Genomic DNA, 14,052 nt, shown 5'->3' with positions numbered 1-14,052 from the left:
CATATAGAGCTACTTCAAGCTGTAAATATGATATCACTGGGTAATTTTATTTCTTATCATTTGGCTGGTCGATAGCCAATCTCTACTAATTATAAAAAACTCCATATTTGGGGTGTGTATGTAGCGACTGTACAGGAGTTGACAAGTCAGATTTGCTCATTGCAAGAATCGGATGATCGGCAAAACTTTCCACAACTAGAATCACGCATTTCACATATACGAGTACAGTAGATTCTGTTTTTATGCGGTAGATACGTTCCGCAAGAAACAGCATAAAAAAAGCTACCAGTTCTATAGTAAAACTGTAGATACTTTTCGAAAGTGCTAAGAACCGCATAAATCTGAAATAATGTAATAAAATCGCATAAAAAAGGGCACTAGTCCCATATTACAATATAACTATAGATACTATAGATAGAATCGAAAAATAAATTTACGTCAGAAATAGAATCAGACAATACCCACATGTTGCGCATTCGTTTAGGACTTGGCGTAAAATCACTTTCGTCACTTGAGGAAATGTACACGTCTGATCTAGATGGTTATGCAAGCGGCTCCATACTTGTAGGGCTAGCATTTCTGATGTAATCTGTGATGAGTTTTTGCTTAGTTGGTTTAGAATCTTGTTAATATGTACAATTCCCGATAGGTCGACATGCATTTTTTAATTAAAAAAAAAACCGCACTATTTCAAAACCGCATAAAAAAAAGCCGCATAAAAACAGAACCTACTGTACATAACAACATATTGGGTATGGGAATAAGTTTCCGTCCTTTCTTAGCCAAAGTTACGAATCTTTTAAACAATTCAATGTAAATGTGAAGTATGTTTCCATTGGAAGCTACAACTTTACTCCATCTTTCAGGCAGCATACGGATACCTCTGACGAAAAATTCGAGTTATTTTGACTTGATCTATTCATTGAGCCAGTTTGTGACGCTCTCGTAAGAAATGAACCGCTGTCCAATAAAAGCTGTATTGATCGGCGGGTGGGTCCAGATTTCTCAATTCAGTCCCTCTAAATATTTCTGGACCGATTTAGCAAGGTGAGGCCTGGCGTTGTCATGCAGCAAAAGCAGTTTGTCATGTCTACGATCCCATTCCGGCCGCTTTTCTTTGAGAGGTCGATTCAAACGCATTAGCTGCAATCGATAGCGATCGCCAGTGATAGCTTCATATGGTTTAAGGAGTTCATAATAGTTGACACTCTCATGATCTCACCAGATGCACAACATAACCTTTGAAGCATGAATATTTTTTTTCGCTGTCGATGAACCTGGCAGGTTCCAAATTCTTCTCCGATCATAATCGATCCATTTTTTATCACCAGTGACAATGCGATGCAGAAAACCTTTATTTTTCTGCCGTTCAATTAGCAACTCACATGTCATCAAACGTCTCTCGATATTCCTTTCCTTCAATTGATGTGGCACCCAGTTACTTACTTTCTGGACCATTCCCATCGCGTGCAAACGTTTACCGACGGTTGATCTGTCAACATTCAACTCTTAAGAAATATGTATCATCATAGGTTTGACATGTGTCTTCATCCAATAAGGGTTTTAGTGGAGTATCTTCGAATTTTTTCGGTGCCCCTTCGCGATCTTTATCACTCACGTCGAAATTGCCACTTTTGAAGCATCGAAACCACTCTTTACAAGTTGTATTTGTATATTACTAGAGCAAATACAAAAATAGTATCGCCAGCGACACCTCTTTTACTTTTTATGAAAATTTATTATTATTTTTGTGTAGAACTATTTATGACATTTATTTTTTAAAGATAATCCCTTTGAAATGTAGACCGCAATTACGCCGTAATTTGACCATCCGTAAGCACCAATTTTGAATGATTCGCGACTCGCTGGAGGACTTCGGTCCGTATATCGTGAATAGCTAAGTAGTAAGTTGGCTTCCAATGCTTCGATCGTAGCTGGTTTATCCACAAAGCATTTCGACTTTGCATACCGCCACAAATAAAAGCCCAAAGCTGTGATATCACACGATCTTGGTGGAAAATCCATTGGTCCGAGACAAGAGATAAATTGCTCACCGAAACGACGAAGCAGTAAATCCATTATTACACGGGATTTATGGCAAGTAGCTCCGTCTTTTTGGAACCAAATGTTGGGGAGATCACTGACTTTAATTACCGGCATCACGGCATCAAGAAGTCGTTTATCAGGTCGCCGTAGCGTTCGCCATTCAGTGTTACATTGGCGCTAGCCTCGTCTTTGAATGAATAGGGACCGATGATTCCTCTAGCCCATAGGCCGCACCAAACGGTTGTTTTCAATGGATGTAATGGCTGTTCTTTAATGGCATAGGGTGGCTTTTCAGCATAAATATGGCAATTTTTTTGTTGATTATTGACGCAGCCACTAAGTCAAAAAGGGGTCTTATCGCTGAACATTTTTCACAGATCGTCGATTTGTACGTCGTAAAGATTGCTGAGGCGTAAGATTGCTGAATACTGAAAAAAAATATATTTAGTTGAGTCGCGCGTGATCTGTCAAAAAAACCCTTTGGAAAAAGTACCTCCAATCTGATCATCCTTTATTTTATAACAACATCTAGGCGCATCTTTTCATGAATTTGCATGCTACCTTATCCACTTGTATGAATTTAACTGTCATTATTTCATAATTAATCCGAGTGGGCGATCCGAGAATCCATTAATGCGACCCTTAAACTTGTCATTAGCTATCACTATTTTCAATTTCTTCGTTTCATTTTGTTTTTGTAAGCTCTTGCCTTCATTGTCTTCCCATGGAGGATGCATCGAAGAATATTTTTACGGCTGTAACGCATATATTTTTATTCGGCTTGCAGAGCTTAAAAAGTTCCTATAGTTCATCATTGCATTGATGGTCATTCGACTACATTAGAAATGGCTACTATTCCAGCTACTAGATTTTTTTTGTAACAGTTTAGGGCTTTATTTTAATAAACACTTTAGCACAATATTCCCTTCAAAAAAGGACTGGGACAGTAGTACGGTGGATGATGAAAAATTAGTTACTGACGGATTGAAGCTTGATGAACAGGTTGTTGGAGAAGTTTACTCTGAAAAGCTAAGCATCTGTGTATCCTTTCGCTTGCCAAATTACGGCAGTGTATTTCAGGCAGAGGCCACAAGAGAGGACTTATTGTACTTAAATTATTAGGCCACTAAATACGAGGGAAGTATCGAGGGGACTATCCGAGTAGACCCATATATACTCAGATAGTCAGGTAGCTCTGAAGTCACTAAAGTTAATAAACCACTCGTCAAAAACGATTATTGAATGCCACAAATTATTTTGCGAAGTATCGCAATATTTAAAATAAACCTGATGTGGGTGTCAGGCCATCGAAATATGGAAAGTAATTGCAAAGCAGATGAGCTTGCAAGGAAGGTACCCCACTAAAAATTCACCGAAGTAATGCACTAATACCGATTCCCTTAGCTACGTGAAAACTTTACTATTGGAAGATAGACACTCTATCAATGTTCTAATGCCTATTGAAGGCAATCAAGTAGGCAAACTTGGTCAGAATGGAACCACGCCCGCACAAAATCGCTACTGAATCTTAGCAAGACAGGATATGAGGAACACGATAAGGGTGCTAACAGGGCATTGTCTAATTGGATGGCATGCAAATAGACCACCAAATGAAGCTGTCGAAGCTGTCAAGATATGGAAGAAGAGGAAACCGTTAAACGTCTTCTGTGTACATGCATTGCTCTACACGGAAAAAGGCTTTACACGCTCGGATTCGCCATTCTTGGCATCATTGAAGAGGTCTCACAATTAAGGTTACCGAAATTAACAAAATTGATTAAATCCACGGTTGGCTCAGAGAAGACACAACAGTGTAAAGGATGAGCTCTAGTGATATCACAATGGGACTACTCAAGCCTAAGTGTGTTGTATGACAGCCATTCAACCTAACCTAACTTAACCTATCATCCAATTGATACTACCGCGGACTGTGCTATAGAATTTGCGTAAAATTTTTCTTCCAAATACGTAGCTTTACTGTGGTGGCTGTTTAGTTTTGTTTGACATTGACTAAAATTTTGCATGTTTTTAAATTGCCTACTGAGTTCAAAATAATATCTGTTGATAAGAGTTACCTTGGATTTCATGTAAAGGCGATTATTGTTGATACATGCCAGTTCCTATGTTGGTAGCATCCTTACAACTTCTAAATTATTATTGTCAACATTACAAGATAATTTGCGTTTACTCTCTGTTTTCTGTCATGCGATACTCTATTTTGTGCTTCACTACTAGACCAACCTCTTCTAATTCTGGCTATGAGGAGTATGCGATTGATAAAGATTTGATCTCGAAGAACCCGGAGAGATCCTTTTTCCACGTACACAACGTATTTCTACATGGTCATATCAGTTTCGGAAGGACACCAAATTTAGACTTGACTTAGGCAACTTCTCTTCAGTTTCGAATCCGGCTTTAACCGCTTCGACTCAAGCAATTATCAAAAGATATCGATGTGCATTCGCTTCGAGAATTCGAAATACCCATAAGACTTTTGCCTAACCATATTACTTTTTCAAACAGTTGGTTAACGATGGTCTTCAAACAGTACTATCGATATCTTGTAGCGTATAAGGGCACCCTTACCCTGCGGCAATGTTCGCAAATGCTATGATGATCTTTTCTATAGATTTTATATTCAGATCTAAAGACCTTTATTAGTGATATCTAGAAAATTGGTTTTACTAGTAAGAACAGTAACTGACCCAATAACGTCCACGCTTCGCGCATTCGTCCGTCCGACCCTTTATTGCAGGCAATTTACATTATTGGTCATTATTGGCGTGGTATGGCCACTGTGGTTTTTGTGAGCCTCTTAGTTAGTATTGTCGGCCGCTGTGACTGACCACAGCAGTTTCAGAAACCCCTTCCTACTTACTAGAGTTTTTAGTCTCAATTTATTTCATTTCCGTCTTTTAATATTGGAACTATTTTCACACTCTTCTCGTCAAATCTATACAGCGCTTGTGCAAACACCTACTCCCCACTTTCCGCTTTTAAAATTTGGCAACGAAACACTTGCTCTATTCAATTTATATTCTGGTTCATAAAAGCTTCTAAATATTAGATTGGTTTTTATCAGAACCTTTTTTTTAATTTTGTTTTCCAGATATGACGTTGCTCATATCGCCTATCGTAAATAAACATCTAAAATTTCCGTTTATGGTCAATGTTTACTTTGTATGCAATTTATAGTCTCAATAGCTGTGAAGTCAATTCTACTCAAATTAAATTGCAATCTACCTATTTAACATACAGGGTCGTCCGGTTAAATCCGGAACGCTTCTATGGAGACATGTGGGAATTTTATTAGACCCAAAACTAATGATGCACCGTACATTAGTAGAAGTTAATGTGGCATTGAGTCGAAAGCAGGATAGAAAAATGCTATAATGGATTCGCTTCGTGCCAAAAAAAAAACTTTGAAGATAATTTATAGGGACCAATTACAAGAATGATGTCTTTTCTGATCGGGTGAGTCACAGCACTCAGGCTCGACTCGACTATACAGTAAGCTTTCCTTTCACTAACTGCTAGATCTGGAGCCAGAAGGAAGCGCGAACTGCAATCACCTTGAATTTTACGTACGTCCCAAATGACAAAAGTGAAGGCAAAAAAGAGTTGTAGCTGTCGTGAATGTAGGCATTTCAGATTGTTGCGGCTTCCAAGTTATGGCAGCTGACGTAGTGTACACAGAATAATTTTGAGCTGTGACAGTTGTACTCACATTGTACTAAGCTACGCGCCAATATATGTAATTATTTTCAATTAACAAGCGCGAAGGGCTATCCGCAGAATAAAGAAAGCCACTGTTGGCTCAGGCGTTCATAAAAATCGCACCAAATTTGATGTTCTTGCTGAACTAAACCCTGAGATGATGCCACCGATTTTCAGTTTTGTCAAAGGCTTCAAGACTGGGTTAACAAGATAAACCAGAACATGGTATAGGGACGCATCCCTCACCTACAGTGAGATATCTGCGGATCGTGAAGAAGATACTCGGAAGCGCTCGTCAAAAATACAAGTATTTTTCTAGGGAAGTCTACGCAGTAGAAAGATGCGCTCAGTTTAACCTTGAAGGCAGTTTAACCAGAGAGCCAGACAGGAATCAAAGCTCTCAATTCTTTTCAGGTCACATCTTATCAAAACAGGTGCTGGAACGCTTCAGTAAGCTGAATATCTTAAGCCAGCTACGTATCCTGTGAGTTCCCAGGAACATAAATATGAATTACTGCAAACGAAAGGGTAACCGCTCCTCTCTTAGTCAGGCAGTAGAAGAAAAACGAAGAAGACTGTACTGGGATAATGATTGGTAGCTTTAACCTAAACCGATCCAATGATTGTGTGGAATCAAATGAGTATAATTTTAGAATCATCAGAGAAATTCTAACAGGGCATTGCGCACTAATAATCATCTTACTAACCAAGCCATATACTCCAATGGAACTGGCAGCTTCTGTAGGGTGGAAGATAAAACCGCGAAACACCTACTGGCATTGGGCCCAGCACTGATATATAAGCGACACAGACACTTTCTTCTTCTTCTTGAGTGGCGCGATAACCGCGTTCGCGATTTTGACAGAGTTTAACAAAGCGTGTCAGTCAATTTTTTGTCGTACTAACCGGCGCCAGTGAAGTTGAGCCCTTCTCCACCTGATCTTTCCAACGGCCTTTCCCTTCGTTTGCTACCACCAGCTGGTACCACATCGAATACTTTCAGAGCCAGAGCGTTTGCTTCCCTTCAGACGACATGACCCAGCCAACGAAGCCGCAGAATCCTTATTCGCTACGCTATGTCTATGTCTCCGTAAAGCTTCATTTTTGCTTCATCACCTGCGATATTCGCCGTCGCCAACGTGCAAATCTCCAAAAATCTTCCGCAGAATCCTTCCCTCAAATATTCCAAGTGACGACTCAACGGATATTGCCGTCGTCCAAGTTTCAGCGCCATACGTTAGGACGGGCATGATGAAAGCTTTGTAGAGAGTTAGTTTCGTTCGTTGAGAGAGGACTTTACTGCTCAATTGCCTACTTAGTCCAAAGCTGCACATGTTGGGAAGAGAGATTCTCAGTTGGATTTCGAGGCTGACATTATTATCGGTGTTAATGCTGGTTCCAAAATAACACCCAAACATTAGGGCAAACATATTTTACTAGAGGAGGAAATAAAACTCTATAAAATAAGATCAATACTAAAATTTATTAAGTTGAGTAAGGCTAAGAGAAATATACCGAATCCATGAAGAGCGCACAATAGGACTTTCAGGTGATAAGTTCCTTGATAATAAGAATAATAATACTGATATCCATTCCGGATTACCTCAACGCCCCTGTGTATCTGTACATAATTGTGATATTATCGCGGACAATAAAAACTCCACTAAAGCGAATGAACCAAGCACATATCGCCACCGTTTCCGTTAATTTGATAACATTCATAGTGTTATATAAAATTTTAGGTACTATCCAACATTGGATCAGATGTTATTTGAATATCCAACAAATAGCTCGCAACAAAATGTGGTCTTCTACCACAGTGAATACGTTCTTCGCCCTTTTGGCGATAATCTCCTTGACACTCGGCTCGGCGCTTCGTATGTACGGCGAACCCTATGAAGGATTACGCCATCGCAATACGCAGCCTGACGCTAGTGATACAGCGATTAATAACCGAGTCTCAGGCGCATCATCGCGCATTGTTGGCGGCGAGGAAGCTGCGCTGGCCGCTGCACCCTGGCAAGTTTCTTTGCAGAACATCTATGGCAGTCACTTTTGCGGTGGTGCGATCATTCATGATCAGTTTGTGTTGACAGCGGCAAGTTGCGTAAGTGGACTGCATAAGAATTTAGTAAAAGTGATCACCAGCACCAATGATTGGATGGGTTTGGCATATATGTACGATGTGGAAGAGATCATTGTGCATTGCAATTTTGACAAACCTTTATATCACAACGACATCGCTCTACTCAAGTTGGCCACATTAATCGCCTACGATGATGAGACAAAGAACATCACAATAGCCTATGAGGATGAACTGGAGGAAGGTGATACTCTAACTATGTATGGTTGGGGTAAAACAGTGGAGGGCGCAACAAATCTTCCAAGCAATCTGATGCAGCTCGAAGTGAAGTATATGCCTTATGAGAAGTGTCGCACTGCGTATGGTGGTTCGGACGATGTGGACATGGGACACCTGTGCACCAGTTCGCCTGTGGGTGAGGGTGCTTGTCATGGCGACACTGGCGGTCCGCTGGTCGATGGCAATGGCACACTTGTTGGTGTTGGTAATTGGGGTATACCATGTGGGCGTGGTTTTCCAGATGTATTTGCTAAGGTCCAGTATCATGCGGATTGGATTCGTACAACTATAAATGGTTGTAACCCAACTTAGTAAATAAATGCCTACTTTATAAACTACACGTAAGCCTCATTAAAGTTCCGGAAGTGATTGTTGAAAGATATGAAATAAAATATGACTAAATTCTTTGTGTGGTGATTTTCCTTGTAGTGGTCATTTGTGACAATTGTTTACTAATGCGCACAAAGCATAAACATATTTTGGCTACTAGTTCTTTGGGCTGTATGTGCCTGTCATTTTCACAAAAACTTTGATACACATACATACCAGAACAAAAAATATAATTGTACCTGAACTTTAGACGTCTGTGCGCTCGACCACAAACTGATTGATAAGGTAAATCAATTCGTCTCTGCAGAAAACCACAGACTGATTGATAAGGTAAGTCAATCCTTTTCTAAATTTTCCACTTAGACAGACATACGAAAAAATCATATTTCAAATAGCAGTACAAATTTTAAGAGCACTTTGGTGGTACGTAAATTTCAATAATAAATATTTATTAGTGACAGGTAAGCTCTGCTGTCAAATATCTTGAATTTACTTTGAGGTCGGCGTAGCCTTTTGGGTTTGTGCGTGGCTATCAGTTGGTGGGCTCTGAATTGGAGTTCATTGTGGGCAGAAAGCATTAAATTATAGTAACAGAAGCTCCTTCACAGGCAACAGCTAATCTCTGAGTGCATTTATGCCATGAAAAAGCTTCTCCTAAAAATCAATTGACAAAAAACTCAGGGCTGCTAAAGGGTTTTCCAATAACAGGTGTTACATGGGTTGCGCTATCGAGAGATGATTAACAATTTTTCAACTTTTTGTTTCAACAAGACGGCGCTTCGTGGCACACAAGCAACTAAACCATTGATCTTTTACGGGAAAAGTTTCCGGATCGTGTTATCTCTCGAAGAGGTGATCACAATTGGCCACCGAGATCTTGTGATTTAATACCCTGTGACTTTTTTCTTTGAAGCCACATGAACGTGAAGGTCTACGCCAACAGCTCAGGGTCGATTGAAGACCTCAAAGATGGAATTCGTGAGGCTATCGAGGACAGTCACTTTGCAATTCGGTTATGGAAAATTTCATGAAAAGGATATTGTCCTGTAAGCGAGGTCGTGATGGTCATTTGCCTGATTTTATTTTCCACTATTAACGGCATACGTTCCTATTTATAATGAAATAAACATCCGATCATTTATATTAAAAAAATAGTATTTAGTATATTTGAATATCAAAATAACACCTCTTTTTAAAAAACGCTTTATTTTTGTAGGACAATAATGGCGCAAAATTAATCGGGTGGCGCAAAATTAACCATTCAACTTTTTACTAAAAAAAAATTATTTTGAATGACGGAAATCTTTATTTTGACCCTTACGTGCTCCAATGCTTGTCTGTTTGTATGCTGCAGCTGCCTAGCTCACAAGTGTCAAATATGATTGCCGTAGGACGATATTTGCAAATATTATAAATCTTTCCATAATTGATTAATTTTGCGCCACCTGTTATAAAGACACATACCGCAGCACGGCCAAGCAGCTAATAAAGGATGAATACTTGTATATATTTTAGGCAATGAGACCTCTTAGAGCTGCCTTCAAAGACAATTTTATTTAAAAATTTATTTTTTGTATTTTTATTATTTTATTTCCCATTTTTACGCTAAAAAGCAGACTTCCTCTCAGCTGCTGCTCATTTCGCTGCACCAAATTCGGATAAATAAATTGTTTTTCCTTTCCTAACTATTAATCTCCTGCAGGGATGAGCACCATATATTTTGTTTTGCTTTGCATATTCGCTCAGCTGCGAGCATTCAAACATAATAGATGTTGTGTCGAGTGCAGGCAAAACTTGCTCGTCTTTTCACAGTTCATCCTGAAACTTGCTACGTTAGAAAACAAATTCGATTTTTGTTTAATTAAAGGGTTTAAGTCAAATGCTAAATCTCATAGAATTTTGATAATTTTCTTTTGTGACAGAAATGCGCTTTTTTCCACACTATGAAAGCTCAACATTTTTTTATATGGAGGAAGACGCCCCACACCACCGGCAGAAAAAATTTTCAAAAATGAAACCTAAATTTGAGCTACTTCAAACTTACACTTTATTACATAAAAATTCAAGGGACTCTACAACTGTACACTCTTGTTCAGAAATTCCGCTTAAAAATATCAAATTTGCCGAATATACGAATATTATAGAAAAGTGATTGAAATGAAAAAATAAATAAGTAGAAAGTCAAAATTGGTCAAGATGTGGTGTACAGTTCCTTTTGGCGCTGACTGTGGGTAGCGTGAGGTGCCATGCAATTAAACACACTTTAAATATCCACATCATCCATTTGTGATTTTAAAATTAATGAAAAATCTAATTTAAGAACTGATTTCCGTTTTTGTTTTTGGATTTTTTTTGAGATTTTATTCTTTTATTAAAGCTTCGATTTTAAAATATTTTACCGATTTTTTACAAATTTAATCAAAAAAATTAGGCGGCCACCGTATCCGAATGGGTTGGTGCGTGATTACCATTCGGAATTCACAGAGAGACGTCGGTTCGAATCTCGGTGAAAGCAAAATTAATAAAAACATTTTTCTAATAGCGGTCGCCCCTCGGCAGGCAATGGCAAACCTCCGAGTGTATTTCTGCCATGAAAAAGCTCCTCATAAAAATATCTGCCGTTCGGAGTCAGCTTGAAACTGTAGGTCCCTCCATTTGTGGAACAACATCAACACGCACACCACAAATAGGAGGAGGAGCTCGGCCAAGCACCTAACAGAAGTGTACGCGCCAATTATTTATTTTTTTTTTAATCAAAAAAATTTAAAGTACTTAAATATGCTCGTTTTCAACTGCAATCATTTTTTATTGATTTATAACAACAATAACAATAATGAAGCATTTACAACAGGTGTCTAGGCCTATTTTTCGCTTGAAATGTAGAATTATTTTCTTTATCGTTTAAGTGTTTTATGACCACAGTGATGAAGAATTATCCAAACCCTACTGCCACTAAATAATTCAGCCAATTTTGGTACTTAGAATTAGATTTATTTGAGGTTTGCACTTCGACGCCATGGCCTTTTGTGCCCAATTTTCGTACTTGGCAATAAAATTTAGTTACGCCTTTAATCATAAAACGAAACAGATCATAAATAAATTATTCCACTGATAGTGAATATCAGTGCTCTCACTGAATCCGTCCTAGCACTGATTTTCTAAACTCCACGAAAGTGAAATCGCTGAATTCGAGTTTGTTTGGTGGCATCATAGAATTTGCATGTTATTCCAAGTCGTAGACTTTTGTACTCATTTCCTTAATTGAGAGTTTAAAACCTTTTAAGATCCCAGTGGACTCTTAAGGTTGTAGTCTGGTCAAATACTAAATTTTTATAGATATTTTTTAGGAATTTTGTTTTTAAGAAAATAAAATGCGATCGTTTTGATTTTATAGTATGTTATTACTGTCATCAAATAGTATACAAAAACATTTTTTTTTTAATATTTTTTTTGGTTGGCACCAAAGTAAGCGTCTTAAAAAAATGAGAGGTGGCTTGTCAACAGGATTTTGGCTCTTCTGGACATCTAAAACGAAAAAGTTAAACTGATTATTGTTCTGTAGGCTTGTCATTCTGCCAGATGGGACAATGGGAAAATTTTTTTGAAAAATAACAAAATGGCGGACTTTTGACACATCCCTTTTTTCCAAAAGTCCGCCATTTTGTTATTTTTAAATTGTTAGCCATTTTGTAAGCTGAAGGTTCTGTATGATTCACTTCGTTCATTTGCATAGATTGACTAAAAATTGGATTAACACTACTTGTATGTTTATATGTTTTTTTTTTAATCAGTACTTATATTTTTGATCAGTTTATTAATTTCCAAAAAAAAAAAAAAAATATGGCAACACCAGCCAAACATATTTTTTTAAGCTTGTAAGATCCTTTAATTTGATATCTATATCTTATTCCTCAACTGAAATTTGTAATAAATTGCTACTTTTGTAATCGAGTTCAGGTGGCAGCCCTTTAAAAAAAATTGCAAATGCATTTTTCCAAAAACTGTTTGATTTGCTGCCGGCCCGTAATACTTACCATTTTTAGTAAACTAATTTTTTTTTAGTACAAACAGGTGGCAACACCCTAATAAAACTACTCATACCACAAACCGTCTATCCCCCACAGGCTTTACGAAAGGAGTGAAAAATGTTAAGGACAGCAATTTATAAGTGATGCTCTTTTGGAGCATCTTTCTTATATTTTAAATTACGAGGTTAGAAACTCAGAATCGTTAGATTTTTGTTCGTCTGTATCGACTGCTTTCGAGACATCAATATGTGGCATTCGAGTCCAGCAGAAAAGTTTTCCATTTAATTGTTATTATACTTTACACATATTTGTAGCTCATTTTGTAGTTGTGTTGGAACGTTTTTTGTTTTTGGAGCGGCGCACCACTATTCAGAATTTATACTATGTAACCGAAACTTTAAAATGCGGTCTGATTCGTTTATGGTACAAAGAGAGCGAGAAACACAATACTCAAGTAGTAACTGAGTGCGATGTGGATACCTTTGGCCTTGGATGAACTTAAATCCACCAAAACAAGTAACTTTATTGTGCCTGTAGGTTTCAAACAGATATTTGCCATCAAATGCTCGCAGAATAGTCTTGCTCTGCCACATTTAGACTGGACATCTGCACGAAAGTTGCTTACTGACTTTAATTAATTTGTATGCCCACACATTCTGCAGCAATTATTGTGGTTAATACCCATCTTTTTGAAGTGGATACCAACAGGCCTATACCAAATAAGAACATGAGCGAGCCTCTCCTCCGAACAAGCAATAAAGTTGGTGAAACCTTAAGTTTATTACTGTTTGCCGATAAGACAAACTTTTTTGCATCATACTTACATTTCTTACCGATAATTTGTAATCGAAATTATGTAGTGAACTAAGTGAAGAAAGTTAATATGTGACGTAGACAAACTTTTTTGGCCAATATTCAAGGTTCCCTATATTTTGAATGGCACGTAACTTCAGTTAAATTTTTTGTTAGACATTTACTAGTTTCATAATAAAATTATAGCAGGATAAGCAGGGCGCTCCATAGTTACCAATCTCTCTGCACTTATGAGTAGTTGTTAAATCAACATTTTACACACAGACTTTTCAAAAGCCTTTCACACTGTTTCGCACAGGCATCTTATTGCGGAAACTTCAATGCTTAGGTTTTTATTCAACTTTCACGTCATGGTTGAGATCTTATCTTTCCAAAAGAAAATCGTTTGTACAAATTGAAACCACTAAATTACACACTTTCGGAGCCTTCTCGGGTGTCCCATAGGAGAGGATTCTTAGCACTATTTTACATATTTATCCTTTTCATTAATGTAATTGGGGTCTGTAAATTTTTACTCTATGCTGACGAACTAAAACTGTTTAGTAAAGTAACTTTAGTATAGCAAGTTTTCAATAATCTTGCCACTTGGAGTGTCCAAATGAGCTTTCACTTAATATAAAAAAAAAGTTTCATTCAACCTTTCCGAAAACTCTGAACGTTATTCCTGCCTCTTATATGCACTTTATCAAATGCTGTTCTTTCTAAAGTTTAAGAGTTTTCTGAGACAGGCATGATATTTGACACTGGTTTTATATT

The 14,052-nt window shown here is 37.8% G+C and overlaps 1 protein-coding gene across 1 annotated transcript; it reads left to right on the top strand.

The window, feature by feature from the left end:
• Positions 1–7,549: 7,549 nt before the first annotated feature.
• On the top strand, positions 7,550–8,532 carry LOC129253097 (chymotrypsin-2-like). Its single transcript, XM_054891343.1, has one exon. The coding sequence runs from the start codon at positions 7,565–7,567 to the stop codon at positions 8,435–8,437; it is 873 nt and encodes a 290-aa protein (XP_054747318.1). The 5' UTR covers positions 7,550–7,564; the 3' UTR covers positions 8,438–8,532.
• The last annotated feature ends 5,520 nt before the right edge of the window (positions 8,533–14,052 follow it).

This window comes from Anastrepha obliqua, chromosome 1 (assembly GCF_027943255.1).
Source record: "Anastrepha obliqua isolate idAnaObli1 chromosome 1, idAnaObli1_1.0, whole genome shotgun sequence".
In the NCBI taxonomy this organism is placed as follows: Eukaryota; Metazoa; Arthropoda; class Insecta; order Diptera; family Tephritidae; genus Anastrepha; species Anastrepha obliqua.
This window is presented reverse-complemented; position numbering and strand designations above follow the sequence as displayed.